Below are 15,600 nucleotides of genomic sequence, written 5' to 3'. Positions count from 1 at the left end.
TTTTAACCACCGCTTACTTCTATACACGACGGGTGCTAGTTTTTGTTGGCCCGCATCAAGCAATGGAGTGCCACCCGCGGAAGCAGCAAAAAGCGAAGAACAAGGAGCACAAGCAGAGCCGGCCCATGCATCCACACCGATGGAGGCATGGGGCACTAGTCCCCCGTCCACATCGCCGCAGATACACACGCCAACGCCGCACACGCCCCCTGATCCACGCCCCCGACAACCACCACAGAGAGCCACCCCAGCTACCCATCGTCACCTCTTATTTTAAGAGGATGCCCCTATCCGCCACCCGGGGAAGCGCCCAGTATGGAGAAACTAGCGAAAACCCCCACCCGGGCTATACTGCTATGCAGCTATACTGCTAGGTTACAAGATCGTCGAAGTACCATCACAAATTATTTCTTCACCAACCGTTATATACATCATACACTTATATACCCCTACGCATTGTCGATCAGGACGGTAATCTAATCAATTTTCGTGAATAAGTCGTAACCACAAGGTTGCATGTAAAATCTTTATCGTAATAGACATTTAATAGTAAAAGCTATATAAGTAGTTCAACATACGATTTTAGCAGTTAGTAAAAGATGAACAGTAATACTGTCAACACAGTAGCCAAAAAGACAACTTACACATCAAAACATCCTATTTATAAAAAGTTTAGAATTAAAAATAAAAGGCCGTGGTGGAAACTGACTTGCATATTCTTGTTTTGTTATATGGAACATAGAAAAAATTCTTAGCATTTAGTCTTCTGTCACCGTTTCTCACTATCAGATTCATGCTCATTAGCCATACGCATACGCAATTTACGGTAACAACTATGAAATCTATGTATAAATTAAACATCAAAATCTATGTCTACTACCATCTTGAAACAAAAGGAAAAAATAAAATAATCCTGTATTTTGATTTTTAAAACGGAAATACTTATCTAGTGAACCCTATTTATCGTCAGCGTATAGAGTATGATTTTGTGATATGATAGTATGACATTTTTTGAGGGTTCGTTCCAGTAAGACTAAATTTTATGCGTTGTATAATTTATAATTCAAACAATTTCTATAAATTAAAATGCTTAATTATATCTAATTGAAGAAAACACTTTAAAATATCACAAACATACCGTATCGTAACAAATAGTTAACAATTAAAATTATAGCTTAATAATTGTATCTTACAGGTTACCAAAGAATAAACAACAAGAAAAATCATCTTGTATTTTAACTTTTTAATAAACGTCAATGAGTTGCCGTTACTACAAACAACCAGTCTCTAAACGTAAGCAAAAGATAAGTTGAAGAGCACATAAAATAGAAAAAAAGTCTGTTGAATTAACTTTTGAAGATAAGTCAATGAGCACTCATAAATGAAAATGGTCAATATAAAATTGAATGGTCAATATAAAAATTATGTAACACATGCTTTTTTTCATAATTTTTATCTCGAATTATAACACCTATCAGAAAATAAGGGTATATGTATTACTCAATGTCCTCTGTGTAATACGTCAAAAATGAATGCCTATAAATGTTCTCGTAGCATCAGAAATTCATTGTCACTTCCTGTTATCTGATACTTTCTTAAATGTAACTGATCACAAAGACTTGTAGCTGTGCTTAACAATGTGAGGTATTATGGGATCCTCAGGACTAAATGACGTTACGTAGGTTAAGAAGGTGTACTCTGGCATACAGCTATTATGAGAGTTCTTTATTGACAAATAGTTGTTAGCGTTACAACAGCCCAAGACTTTCTGCTGCCGTACGGCGAGCAGTGTAGCCTGATGGGTGGACGCACAACTCGATGTTGATCGCCACGCAGCCACGCAGGGCGAGCGCGCATGTAAGAGACGATACCTACTGTATCGGCACGTTGAACAGAAGGTCCCCACATACACTCCCCCACCAGTGCGAAACAATGTATCGTGCTTATAAGCAGGTACGTTGCTTCGTACGACGAAAACAAGAGAAGAAATAACGACGTGGTCGGTGGAGTGTAAATGTCGTTTAACGCTTTTTGTTTATAGATTTCACTTGAAAGGTTTCAGCTCTGATACGTTGATTGTGTCATTTACAAATAAGACTAGATGCACCAATGCACATTTACAGCCATGTTCTTTGTTTGAAAACGAATATAAAATAGACTGTGAAAAACAATAACGATAAGAATGATAAAGGCACTAAGGTCGTTAGTTTTAGACAAAGTACACAAAAATATCACATGTCACCACACTTAGTTACTTAAGTTTGACCACCACCATCTTTCTGGATCTTTTGGAAAAATGACAGGCACCGTTATCGTGCGCTTTAGAGTGCCTTGAGCGATAAGGTCGTTAAAAATGGGCCTAAGACAGCGAACTTGACTGCTTGGTAAGTGTGTTAATGCTGCTGGAGGAGAGAGACGCCAGCTGCGCGCTGTTGATGTGGTGTACGTGTGTGGTGACGCTCCTGCGATTGTTGTTGTCATGCCGCATGAGCCATTGTCGTGGGGTGGTCGTTGTCTCCGTTGGTGGGAAAAAACTCATTTTGCCCGCCAACATTAGCGAGACGCGTGAACGAATAGAAAATGGCGTCGTTCTGCCCGGACATTTTGGAAAATATCGTGTGCACGTGGGAGACCCCGTGTGTCTTGGGAAACTGGTCTTGTCTGTCGAAACTGCCTAGGTTGTTAGAGAACGCGTCTGTGATGTGTTGCAGCTGCTGCTGTTGGTGCTCCGCTTGCCATTGTAACTGTTGTGACTGCCACTGATTGTTGAGTGAGTGTGCGGTTTCGTAGTGCATTGCAGCTATGTTGATGAGCGAAGCTAGGTGATTGTTGCCTGTGTTAATGGTGGGTCACTGCACTCGCCATCAAAAGTATGCACAAAACGAGTATTCACTCGTGAAGACGGGGTCATCAGCTTAGGAGGTCCTCAGGACTAGAGGACGTTATGTAGGTAAAGAAGATGTACTCTAGCAAGCAGCTATTATAAGAGTTCTTTATTGACAGATAGTTGATAGCGTTACAACAGCCCAGGATTTACTGCTGCCGTACAGCAAGCAGTGTAGCCTGATGGTTGCGTGCGCCAGTCGATGTTGATTGCCATGCAGGGCGAGCGCACATGTAAGAGACGATACATACTATATCGGCGCGTGGGACAGAAGGTCCCCACAGTATGAGTGTGCACGCTTATTCAACCAACTTGTGTGAAGTGTAGAATTTATTACACATACACATAGACGCACACTCACACGCTCACGTACATGTACAAACCTTACAGCAGTAAAGCTACTATTATTATGCAGTAGCAACTCGCACTTTCAGCATGCAAGAGAACTTCTAGGAATAACATATACTATCTCATAATTTTTATCTTGATCCATGATACTTTGTAAAAAAAGTGTGTGTACGTAATTTTAAATATCTTTTGTATAATACTTAAATGATAATAGTCAAAAGACTCTTCCATAGCATCCAAAATTGATTGGCACTTGAAATTATACAATACTTTCTTAAATATAGCTGATAATAAGCACTTCTAGCTGTAGATGATGTAAAGTGTGAGTGTGCGTGCTTATTTAAATATCTTCTGTGGTATATCATTCACTGTATACATATATCTTAGAGCAGTGAAGCTATTGTTAATATGCAGTAGCAGTGGAAACGCAAGACCAGTATAATGCTGGAAGGAATGTGCCGTCCAGATGTTTGATACTAAGACATATTGTCATCGATTTTTCAAAGTAGAATGAATCGTTAAAAAGTGCTCAAGTAGATGTGCTTTTAGAATTTGAAGTTCGTAGAAATTTCTCTAATACGTCAGCCTACCCTGGTAGCACAGTTGATGCAATTCTTATGCATAAGAAATTGCATAAGACAATGCTCGGTCTGCTTCCACAGAATTACATGAATCTGCTGCTAGGTACAGGTGCAAGACACTCGCCCAAGAAGTTCACAAGATTTGCATTAATTAACGTTACTTGAATACACTCGCAAGTGCATCAGACGTGCACAAGAAGTGCACAGAGGTGGTTGTGCATGATGCTTGCACAAGAAGTGGACAAGACCTGCATAAAGTTACTTACAATAATTTTTTTACTTGAACGCACTCACAAGTGCATCAAACGTGCACAAGAAGTGCAAAGGGGTGCGTATGTACGACACTTATGCAAGAAGTGCGTCAGAATTGCAAAAAGTTACTTGCATTAATTTTTCCAGTTTGGTGCACTTACAAGTCAAATCTGCTGTTCAAATGAAATATTGTTACTTTTTTTTAAACGAACAGAACTTTTTTTACACAGGAAAATAATATTCTACTTATATCTGCGATAAATGTGGTTTTGCGTTCCAAATACAAAAACTATGTTGTAGGCTGGAAATAACCTTTTCAAAGAACAGATTTCCAAAACTCTGTGAAACCCAAAAAAATGAAAATTTTTAAGTCCTGTAAATGATTATTTTTACAACCGAATAATTTACTTAGCATATTAAAAATTTAAAAATACAAAATAACCTTTAGTTTGTTACAATTGACGAATACAATTCCAAGATTTAATTCATTACATGCATACTCGGTTGAGGTTATTTGCCAAAAAGTACTAACCATTTGTTTTAAAAAATTTTAAAGCCTAGTTGAAGTTTGTATATTATTGAAGTATAGAAAAAAAATTACTGGGAAATAAAATTTTTTACTTGATAAAAATTGGAAAATGAATTTTCAAAATACTCAACACATCCATTAAATATTATCAATATATTTTTGCAATGAATTATCTTTTGCACGTAACGAATGGTAACTTATAGAGTGCAACTTACTCAATATACGTCTTACACAATTCTTGCACACGTGCCCCTTAGCACTGCTTGTTAACGTTTAATGCACTTGTGAGTGCGTTAAAGTGAAAAAATTAATGCAAGTAACTTTATGCAAATCTTGTGCACGTTTGATGCACTTGCGAGTGCATTAAAGTACTATACATTAGTGCAAGTAACTGAACATACGTCTGACGAACTTCTTGCGCAAGCGCTGTAAGCACGCGCCTCTGTGCACTTATTTTGCACGTCTGATGCACTAGAAAGTGCACTAAAATGAAAAAATTAATGCAAGCAACTTTATGCAAGGCTGATGCACTTCTTTCGCAAGTGTCGTGCGTACGCGCCCCTTTGCACTTCCTGTGCACGTTTGATAAACTTGTGAGTGCATTAAAGAAAAAAAATTATTGTAAGTAACTTTATGCAAATTTTGTGCACTTTTTGTGCAAGCATCGTGCACATGCATCTGTGTGCACTTCTTATGTACGTTTGATGCACTTGCAAATGCATTAAATTACAATAAATTAATACAAGCATTTAAACACACGTCTGACGTACTTCTTGCGCAAGCGTTGTGTCAACGTGCCTCTGTGCACTTCTTGTTCACGTCTGATGCTTTTGCGAGTGCAAGTCTGACGCACCTCTTGCGCAAGTGTCGTGCACATGCGTCTCTGTGCACTTCTTGTGCACGTCTGATGCACTTGCGAGTGCGTTAAAGTGAAAAAATTAATGCAAGTCTTGTGCACTTCTTGTACAAGCATCTTGCGCCTGAATCTTGCAGCAGATTGATGTAAATCTGTGGAAGCAGACCGAGCATCGTCTTATGCAATTTACTTATGCATGTTTGTGCTACCAGGTTATGGCTCGATTCTACATGATCGCATTATCCAGAACAGTCCAATGAGTAGGGACGTTGAAAAACTTATGTAAACTGTGGTAGGGGTAAAACCTTTAATGTGGTAATGGGGGTACATCACGATATAAAAAACTACAGTTAGACGTGAAGCTCATTTATTCTCTGGAAAGTTCAAAGTAAAGATCAATATGTCGCATAAACCAACCAGTTGTAACTTTTGTAGTAACGTGAAGTATGAAAAACTTTTATTAAAGGATAGTAATAAAACAAAACCTAAGCTAAAAAAGTTAATGGATACAAAGTGTGATAGAACTTTCATGAATGAATTAAAATATAAAAAATTGAAGCAAATAAATTATATAATTGATATGTACAGCTTCAAACAGCTTATTAACAACTTTGTTTTGAAAGAGTTAGCTACAATTTCATTAACTGGAGACGCGAAGCCTATTGCATTTATATTTAAGCAAACATTTTCTTAGAAGAGGCTAACTAACAAATACAAAATCGTTAACTCTTAGCAGCAATGTAATTATCATGGGACAGCTGTTTACAACACAATAACAACGGCTGTACCTTACAGCTAAGAGCGTGGTTGGAAATTCCACAAATATAAGGGGTAAGGGGATCTCGTCTGTCATAATATCAATAATGAGTTTTTAAATGAAAGCCAAGTTATTCCTACTAACGAGCACTGCAAAATAATTATTTTAAACTGTTGAAAATCTTTAAAAGATTACAACAAACTCTCACTACTTGGACGAGAAATCTTTATAAGGCATCGTACGAGTACCAGAAAGAGAAAGTCAGTAAAGCATTAAGAAAAAACAAAATTGAAAGGTAGAATACAAAAAAGCAGACTCAAAATTATTGGTTGATAAAAAGTCAAGTTAAATTCTATAGCAACACAGAGTTACGACAGATTTACCTTTTTCTTTTTTTTTTAGTTACTTACACGAGCTCTGCTACCTTCAATACACACTGCAAAGTACTATTTAAACGTATTTGAATTTATACTGCAAGTTTCGAGACTAGTATTCTCGTATATAAACTGTCAATGGATGGACAATAATATCATTTTAAACGTTCTCAATAACAATAATACTGTTTTTTTTTTAACAAGTATCGTCGACGATTTAACGCAGGATGCTTAAAATCCTTCATTTTTTATCAACATACAACACTTAGCATATAACAATATAAGTATGGGAATAACGAGTATGAATATTAAAACACATAATAAAATTAATTTTTAGTAAAAGACATATTATGTTTATTTATAAAATCAATTAAGTTACTAACTATATTTTGTAATTTAACATATTAATACCATACAAAGTTAAAGTAAGTAATTTCCTTGATTTTGTATTAACAAATACATAAAAAGTATTGTTTATGTTTGTAATACGTCACAATATTACAATCTGTACTTTAGATTGTTAAAATGTTTAAAGGTTCTTTTACTACCAAATTTAATTATTTTTATCAATTTTAATTATTTTCAATATAAAAAATTATTTTTTACACTTTACACAAGTTAGTAGAGTTAAGTATATTCTAAGAACTATTTAAACATTAGAAGATATTTAACACCTTTTTTATAATTAAAGTATACTGATTCGTTCTTTAATAATCTTTTTCTCTAAGTCATATAGTAATAAATCACTATAAGGTTTTTGAAACTGTAGCACTTCCATCGTACGATTATTATCTAAGTCATCTTCACACATAGTTCTGGATCTTTTTGCATTTGGTGCAGTGTTTCCTTCATTCAAATTGCCAGTATTACCTAAGAAGCCGTAAATCGTACTTCAATTTCTTTGTATTCTCATAGTCTTTGATCCAATGCACAAAATATTAATAATAAGAATGTATTACGGGATTTCAAAGCATTCGAAACATTTAAGCAAAATATCTGGAATATTATTTGTGGAATTTTTATAAGAACCTGAATTTTACTGTTATGGTAATCAATCATTTCTTTTTTATCGGTCAAAGCTTCAAATCAAACGTACATAGACTTGCTCTAGAAATAATGACGATCTTTGATTACTGCTTTTAGAACATGATGTAAAAAAACTAAAAAATACGTTTTCTAAAATATTTCTGTAAAAAAATGTATTTTACTACCTGAGCTTGTGTCAGCATATTATACAAAGTATTACTATCAATGCTTGATAAAATATGAAACATCTTCCAAAAAATATGACTGTTCGTGGAAGGGCAGTGTCCGTTGAAAGCTGATTTTGTGGAAGGATACATGAGCTGTTTTAAAGTTCAAATTAAAAGCAACATTTAATTACAATCAGTTGATATACGTATATTTACTGACTGAGTGAAGCGTTCAGCTCAGCAGCGAAGTTTGCTTAGACTGACTGTGCTATGCAGAGCATGGTGTTTATGTAAACTTTCATGCGAATGTTCGAGAAGACTTAATTTTAAGTAATATAAGATTAGATAAGAATAGTACATTTAGTCTGTGCAGGTAACAACCTTTGAACATGTTATATAGGATAAATGTCCTTTGAAGTATAAGTATATAAATGTATAAATATATAAATATATAAATATATAAATGTATAAATGTATAAATGTATAAATGTATAAATGTATAAATGTATAAGTGTTTAAATTTATAAATGTTTCACAGTCTCTAGAGTATTGTTTTAATCCAAGTAACGTAGTCTATGGAAGATAAGCAAGTTAATTTGAATAAGTAAGAGTTATTTAAACATCCCAGCAATTTCGCATAGCAATAAAAAAAATAATTAATTTTACGACACGATTTTTTAGCATAAGTTTACATTAAACTGAACAATGACATGAGCACATTTTTACCACGAATTTTTAACCTTGACAGTAAAGCAACTCAATGGTTGTTACTTACGCTACTTTAAATTTTAGGTGTTACAAATAATGAGAAAACATTCTGAAAATTAATCCTCAAACTTACTTACAATTATTAGTATTGTGATAGGTGTTTAAACTTACGCGACGTTACGAGCTGATTGGTCGCGTGACATGTCTGTGAGCGTAAATAATGACAGTAATAAAAGCTAGATTGGTGGTCAACCCGATCAAATGAGCTTATTGGTCACGTAACACATCTTTAACGCTAGCCTATCAAAAGTGTTCGTGGACTTTAAGACTTTAACTTTGTATTATGGATACTTGATGGCAATACTGGTGGACATAGAGTAGAGCTAATGTGACGGTAGTAAAATAAATTTGCGAGACCACATGGAATACTTTAAAAAAAACGTTATATTTACTGCAACGCACAAAAAATGCTTGCGTAGATACACTAACGGTACCTATTCACAAGTAAATTCGAGCAGACATGATTATTTACTTTTATGTTGGTTGTTAAACATATAGTTCTGCTCTCAGTTCTTTCCATAATTTCTTAAGGGTCAGTGCATAAGCACACGATCAGTAAGAGCTAATCAAGGAGTGAGAATAAAAAACATTATATGCAAGTAGTCAAATATGAAAGATAAATATTTTTAAAAATTAAGAAGTTACTTAAGTTTATATTATTAGGACGATCCTTACAGACTCTTGGTAAACTTAAACGAATAACGTAAGTGTTAAACATGTGTGTACATAAGAGTATAAATGTAAACTATAAATTTACGCTTTTTATGAAAATAGATAACATACGTACATATTTACGATGTAGAATTAAAAGAGATCACTCAAAAATTCTTTATATACATACTATCGAGAAAAAAAGTGTCCTCTTTTCTATTAATTGTGTGTTTAGTAGAGTGTATATGTAACATTTCTGGTATTAATTTTTAGAACAAAGTCTTTTATCGTGGGTTACGATGAGATATATGCTCCCTGTGTATTTCCTATGTGTAAGGAGGGTTGAGAACAGAGACTCATCAGCCAGAAAGTGTAAGAAAAAAGAGTGAACTGCCATTTCCACTGGCAAAAAAAAAAAAAAAAAAAAGAAACAAACTAAATTACAGATAATTTGATTACGAATCGAATGCAATAATAATAATTACAAACTAATTAAATTGGAGTACTTTTTTGGTCGACATGCATACACACGACTCTCACACCCATATAAGCTCAGGCGCCACAATCACATAACCAGTAGAAAATTGGTGGCAAATTTGAATATTAAAACTAATAAAATAAATAGAGAGAGCAAGCATGTACCAAGCGACCCCCAAGCAAGTGTATGTGTAACATTTCTGACATTCATTTTTTTTATGTCTATTTGGTTCATGATCTAAATTTTTGGTCATCCGACATTTTTGAAAACTTTATTCTCACTCCTTGATTAGCTCTTACTGATCATGTGCTTATGCACTGACCCTTAAGAAATCGTGTCCATTTACTGTCTTGTCTTATTGATTTCTACTCGCCCATTTCTCACGCTTCTTTTTTGAACATCACCGAGGTTTTTCTAAGATTGTTTCAGGCACCTAAGACTCCTGTTGGCTGTAGCTTATCAAAAGCATAAAATATGGTAGCTCTCCTACTGAGCCTGTGGGTCTGACTCTGTCCGCATTTTTGCCGTTTTTTTGTACATCTGGAACTCCCACAATGCTGTTTCTGATACTGACGCACTGAGCTCTCATTATGAATAACATCTCTACTAGGGATGTCCTCGATGCTTAATAGCTGACCGATTGAGCAACATCTCAAAGTGTCTGGATCACTCTCTGCGTAGATATTTCAAAGGAGTGTACTTGATATGCTGACTCATAAATGTGTTTCTCTAGTGCAATATCTTTAAGGTTCGATAATTGTTTTGTTTATTAACCCTGTCACTTCTTACGTGTAAAAGAAATTTATTATTTTACTGACTATCCATCATCGTATTTTTTATATCTTACATCTAATGTTCATAGCTCTTGAATTTAAACTTAATTTCTTGTTTTCCATACATACACCGATTATTTCTTAATATCTTGTCAGTCTTACGTTATTTACTTTCCTTTTATTAACATTTTCACTCAGCTCAATGCCATCATACTTATACTTATTTCACATACCATTGACTTTCTTTATTTCGCAGGCGTATTTTTCTAGACACAAATATGTATACAAAGAAAATCATATTTTATTTATCGTTTATCTAAGTTCTTAACTACTGGCATCAATAGGTGAATCTGTTGCTCAGTTTGCACTAAGCTTTACCACTACAAGTGTATACTTAATAGTTAGTTCTTCTCCGGTAATCCATACAACACACGTACTTTCTTTTACTAAGCTATAGTTCCGTTCAATTTTCACTCATTTCATTTATTTAACGAGACAAATGCGGCTGTATATACCAATCCTCATGGCACCAAAAGAGGCCATGATTCTTCTTTCCTAGAACTGACCATTCCTAACAAAAATAAAAAAATAGACAACTCTCTTTTTTTCATCACTAATAACTTCAGATACGGACAAAACGGACACAGTTTCAAGTATGACTTATGGTTGTAATGATTATAACTCTAATTTTTCATTTTCTGACATTATGGCTCGTTTCAACGCATTTGAAAGTAAAACTCAGAATAGCATGTCACAACGTTTTAATGCACTTTATACGACAATTAATCAAGTCAAAGATACTCTTCAATTGGGTATACCCTCTATTAGTGAAACAGTCAATACTCGCTCTATGCACAGTAGTATGTGATAAAGGTGAATTAATAATAACAGGTATTTTACCATGTATTAAAATGTGTAACAATGAAACGGTGAAACGTTCTTTCACTGCGATAGATTGCTCTAAACGATTGCCCTGCATAACGAAATGTCGTGATTGGAATCCACAGAGAAATTTGGTAGTTGAATTTCAAGCCTCAACCACTCATTCTAAAGGAAATGTGGTAATAAAAATGGTTTCCGCTGATATGCGTGACAATGTCATGGAATATTTATGGAAGTGAGCAAAAAATGAGTCAGTTGATATCTTTGAATCGGGTGGAGATTTTTCTATTTACCTCAGACCTATTCTGTCAGAGGCGTATGAACTAGGAGGAAGGTGGTAAAATTACACAAATTAATTAGATTTGCATACCCAACGATTTCAAATAAAACAGTATGCATGCGTAAAACCATTGAAGCTGACTTAATTCAAATTAACGGTAAAATATACCTTCAGCCTCCTACCAAGATGAATACTAAAGTAAAATGATGCCAGGCAAGTTATCAGTGTCATTTCACAATAGTGATTACAACAATAAGCTCACCAATACTCTTGTCAATACCCTTCCAATATATATTGATAAACTAATATTTAATGTACACCCCGCTTCTTCCTCGCAAATAGTTTTAGAGATAATTTAGAGTCATGCATCGTGGCATTGTTTTAGAATGATATTCTCAAAAATCTGAATAATACTAGTATTTGGGTAAAATTAGCTGATTTGTAGCCTAAACAAATATGTAATTGTGAACTTCAACTTAAAAATTTTTTCGTTAAATACTAATGATAGAAATAACATATAAAGCTTATGCGCCAATCTCAGTGAGGCACAATAGTTGAGAAAAATGACAAAAACCGTCAAAATCCCTTTTTTGCGATTCACGAAAAAAACTATGGATTAAAGAAATAAAGCGTTATAAAATAAAAAATGTAGAATAAAAATACAAATACAAATATAAATAAGAATTAAATGAGTTTCTCGAGCTCGAATCAGTCCAATAATATTTTAGTTCGTTAAAAAAAAAACAAAAAAAAAAAAAAACACTTTTTGGGACATTTTTTCGAAATTTCATCACTTCAGTCCTATTAAATATAAATATTTAAAACTTTGATAGAATATTTCTTTAATAAATCTTAATATTCATACAAATTTTGTGTACGATCGATGTTGTACTTTTTGAGAAACTTTGAAAGAAATGAAAGTAGGGTCATTCCAAAAAATGTCCATCATAAAATTTTGATCAACGTTGAAAATTTGGTCTACGTTGGCCCAAAACTTATTTCAAGACATTTTTCGGAAGGACATTTTTCAGTTTTTTCAAAGTTCTCAAAAAGTCTAACATTATTCTTGCTTTATATTTAGTAGAAAGAAAATGAAATAAAATAAAATTTAGAAAAATGGGTTTAACAAGTGGTTTTTATAAATTTACTAAAAACTACTGGACCGGTTGGAGCTCCAAAAAACTTGATTGATTCGTATTTGTATTGCACTTTTTTTTAGTTGTACTTGATTTATCAAATGCATCGTGTTTTCGCAAATCACAAAAAAGTGATTGCGACTATTTTCGACATTTTTAAAAATCGTTGTGCCCTAATATGATCACCTTTTAACATTTATATTTTGTTGATATTTTTATTATATGACAAAAAAAATTTCTAAATAGAAGTTTGCAGTTATATGTAACGGATTTGCTAATTTTAGCCAACTATAGCCACTTAATACAAAACCCAAAAGTATTGTTGAATACCGTGACATAATAAGTCTGATCATTGACAGAATTATATTTTTGAACAGAGATCAACTAATGTATGATAAAAATTTAGCCCAACAGCTGATTGGCATCATTAAGTAGAAGAAAGGACGAATGAAACAGATGAATTTCCAATTGAATTCACTTGGTCAAAATAATACGCTAGATACTTTGCTGACAAGCTTTGAATCTTTTTTGGACTCGCAATATATTTCTATTATTAACACATTGGGCATTGAATCAAAAACTGTCAGCATAAAAAGAAATTGAATTACTATTTATGATTTTCCAAGTGATTCTAATAATTGAAATTATAAAGAAACTGCAGCAAATGCGAATAAATTGAGAATCAAAAATAATATTAATAATAATTCTACGATGAAAGTGCTACAGTTTCAAAAAGTTTTTAGTGATGTATTCATTACAATATGAGTTCAAAAAAAATGATTGAAGAACAAACAGTATATACTTTGGTTAATTAAAAAGTATTTAATAACCTTCTTGTTATATTAAAATGGTTTGAAAGATAAGCTCAACTCAAATAGCAAAAATTGTAATAGGTGAAAAATCAATCTCAATATGAAAAATAATTAAAAGCAATTTTTGAATTTCGGTCATTTGATAATGTTTGAATATTTTTACAGTCTTAAAGATATCATTGTCCAAATCTATTTGTTTCTATAAATAAATAAAAAATGTATCGGACATAAACAAACTACATAATCTGCTCTTGTACTCATAATTTTCATTTTATTACGTAAACTTTTCACAGCCTCATTGCCAATAGGTCTTGAATTTTTAAATCTAGCTCTTGCTCATAAGTGAGACTTCCTATTACTTCAGGCCTTACTGTTTATTTATTTATGAGCGAATACGTATTTCCCAGTAGGGATAAGATAAACACAAGGGTTATAGACTGATCAATCGTAGTATGACTTTAGTAGGGACGGATCAAGTTTTTTAGAATACTATTGAACATTTATATATTTATCGTGGTTGAACAGTGTTTTTTTTTTTTTTTTTTTTCTTTCATTACCTAATCAATTTTTTGATTTATCTTAAGAAAGTTCTGCCACTTACAGAATCAACCCCAATGTATACTCATTGGACTTTGCTATCCTGTTTAATACTTATTTTTATGAATTGTAGCTAGATCTCTTTATCGCAAAAAAATTTACGTGGTCTTAGCGCGTATATCATTTGACAGCTTCTATCTTGTTATACGTGTTAGTAGCAGTTAATTTCTTAAATTTATACCATTAAATCTCAGTCATCAGAATAAAAAGAGCATTTCAAAACACTTACCGAAAATGCTGGTACAACATCCATGTGACTGTTAAGCAATATTGTCGGTAAAAAAGGATCAGATCCCATCCAGGTGAAGATAACAATTGGTTTTTTTTTATCGATGTAATATATTTTCATAGGTAAATCAAGTGACTTAGCTTGTTTATCTAGAAATTTTACACAATCATCTGTAACCAACATAAACGTTATTCAAAATACACATTACATGTTATAATATGATTACTAAAAATATAATCAACTTTATGTTACATACATTTTTAAATTATTATAAACAGTTCTGTTCCGTAAATCAGTATTCAAAAGTCTATAGTTACAGTTTTCTTAAAATTCAAGTTCAAATCTAAAGCTTCAAGCCACAAATTAGTATTTAATAACAAAACCATTTTTAGCTTACTTTGAGGTTGGTACCAGTTCTGAAGACGCTCTTGGTTACTTGAGTTACTGGTAATATATGTGTGAATGAATACACTAAGGTACGGATTGTAGCCTCACCTATAAAACACTGTGAATATGACGTACGTGTGAGTCACTGGTTATGGCTTACTTTGCAAACAGCAAAATTAGAATTCTTAAAATTATTTATCACACTCTGAGATAAGGTACCATAAAATAAAAATATAGCAATAAGAACTACCACTTAAAGTATAAGTTAAACTATCAAATAAGCAGTTTTAGATTTTTAAATTTCGTGGTTTGCAAATTGAGCCAGGGACAAATCACGCTTGAATCTCACTTAATTATTTAAGTAGTACAACTAAGCGACGACAATTCTGAAAAATCATTATCAGATTCAAGCTGTTCTACTCTTCGCAATGACACTCTATTGGTCAATCGTGGTTTGCCTTAACCCCTCTACTTTGGCCTTTACTAAGTGAGCTCCACTCAACAACAATGTACTGAAATGCCCCTGCTTCATTCAGAAGCATCACGATGACTTACTTGACACAAAAAAGCTTCCTATCTCAGATACAAACTTTAACATTATCAAAATTTTATTACACTTACCAGACACATAGCATTTTCACACTAATCACACACAGTTACACTTAATAGTTTTAAATGCAACAACTCTAACTTCTACATAGATGCACATCTACGGACTTATAATGCACCATGTACTTACTTTTACCAAACATCCACAAGTACATATAGAAGTTTTATAACTATTTCTGTGTTTTACCCTCTGGCTTGAGTGCTCCCCCTCTTTTTTCTTTAAG

The 15,600-nt window shown here is 33.3% G+C and overlaps 1 protein-coding gene across 1 annotated transcript in view; it reads right to left on the bottom strand.

Moving 5' to 3' along the window:
- The window catches only part of LOC106647246 (aminoacylase-1), a 339,762-nt gene that overhangs the window by 265,908 nt on the left and 58,254 nt on the right, over positions 1 to 15,600 (bottom strand). Inside the window, exon 2 of the mRNA XM_023391872.2 lies at positions 14,381 to 14,550. Coding sequence (XP_023247640.2) covers positions 14,381 to 14,550 — 170 coding nt within the window. The remainder of the gene's footprint in view (positions 1 to 14,380; positions 14,551 to 15,600) is intronic.

This window comes from Copidosoma floridanum, unplaced genomic scaffold (genome assembly GCF_036245765.1).
Source record: "Copidosoma floridanum isolate Cflo_tuat_1 unplaced genomic scaffold, Cflo_Japanese_pri ptg000024l, whole genome shotgun sequence".
Taxonomy (NCBI): domain Eukaryota; kingdom Metazoa; phylum Arthropoda; class Insecta; order Hymenoptera; family Encyrtidae; genus Copidosoma; species Copidosoma floridanum.
The sequence above is the reverse complement of the archived record's forward strand: the minus strand, read 5'-3'. Positions and strand labels throughout refer to the sequence as shown.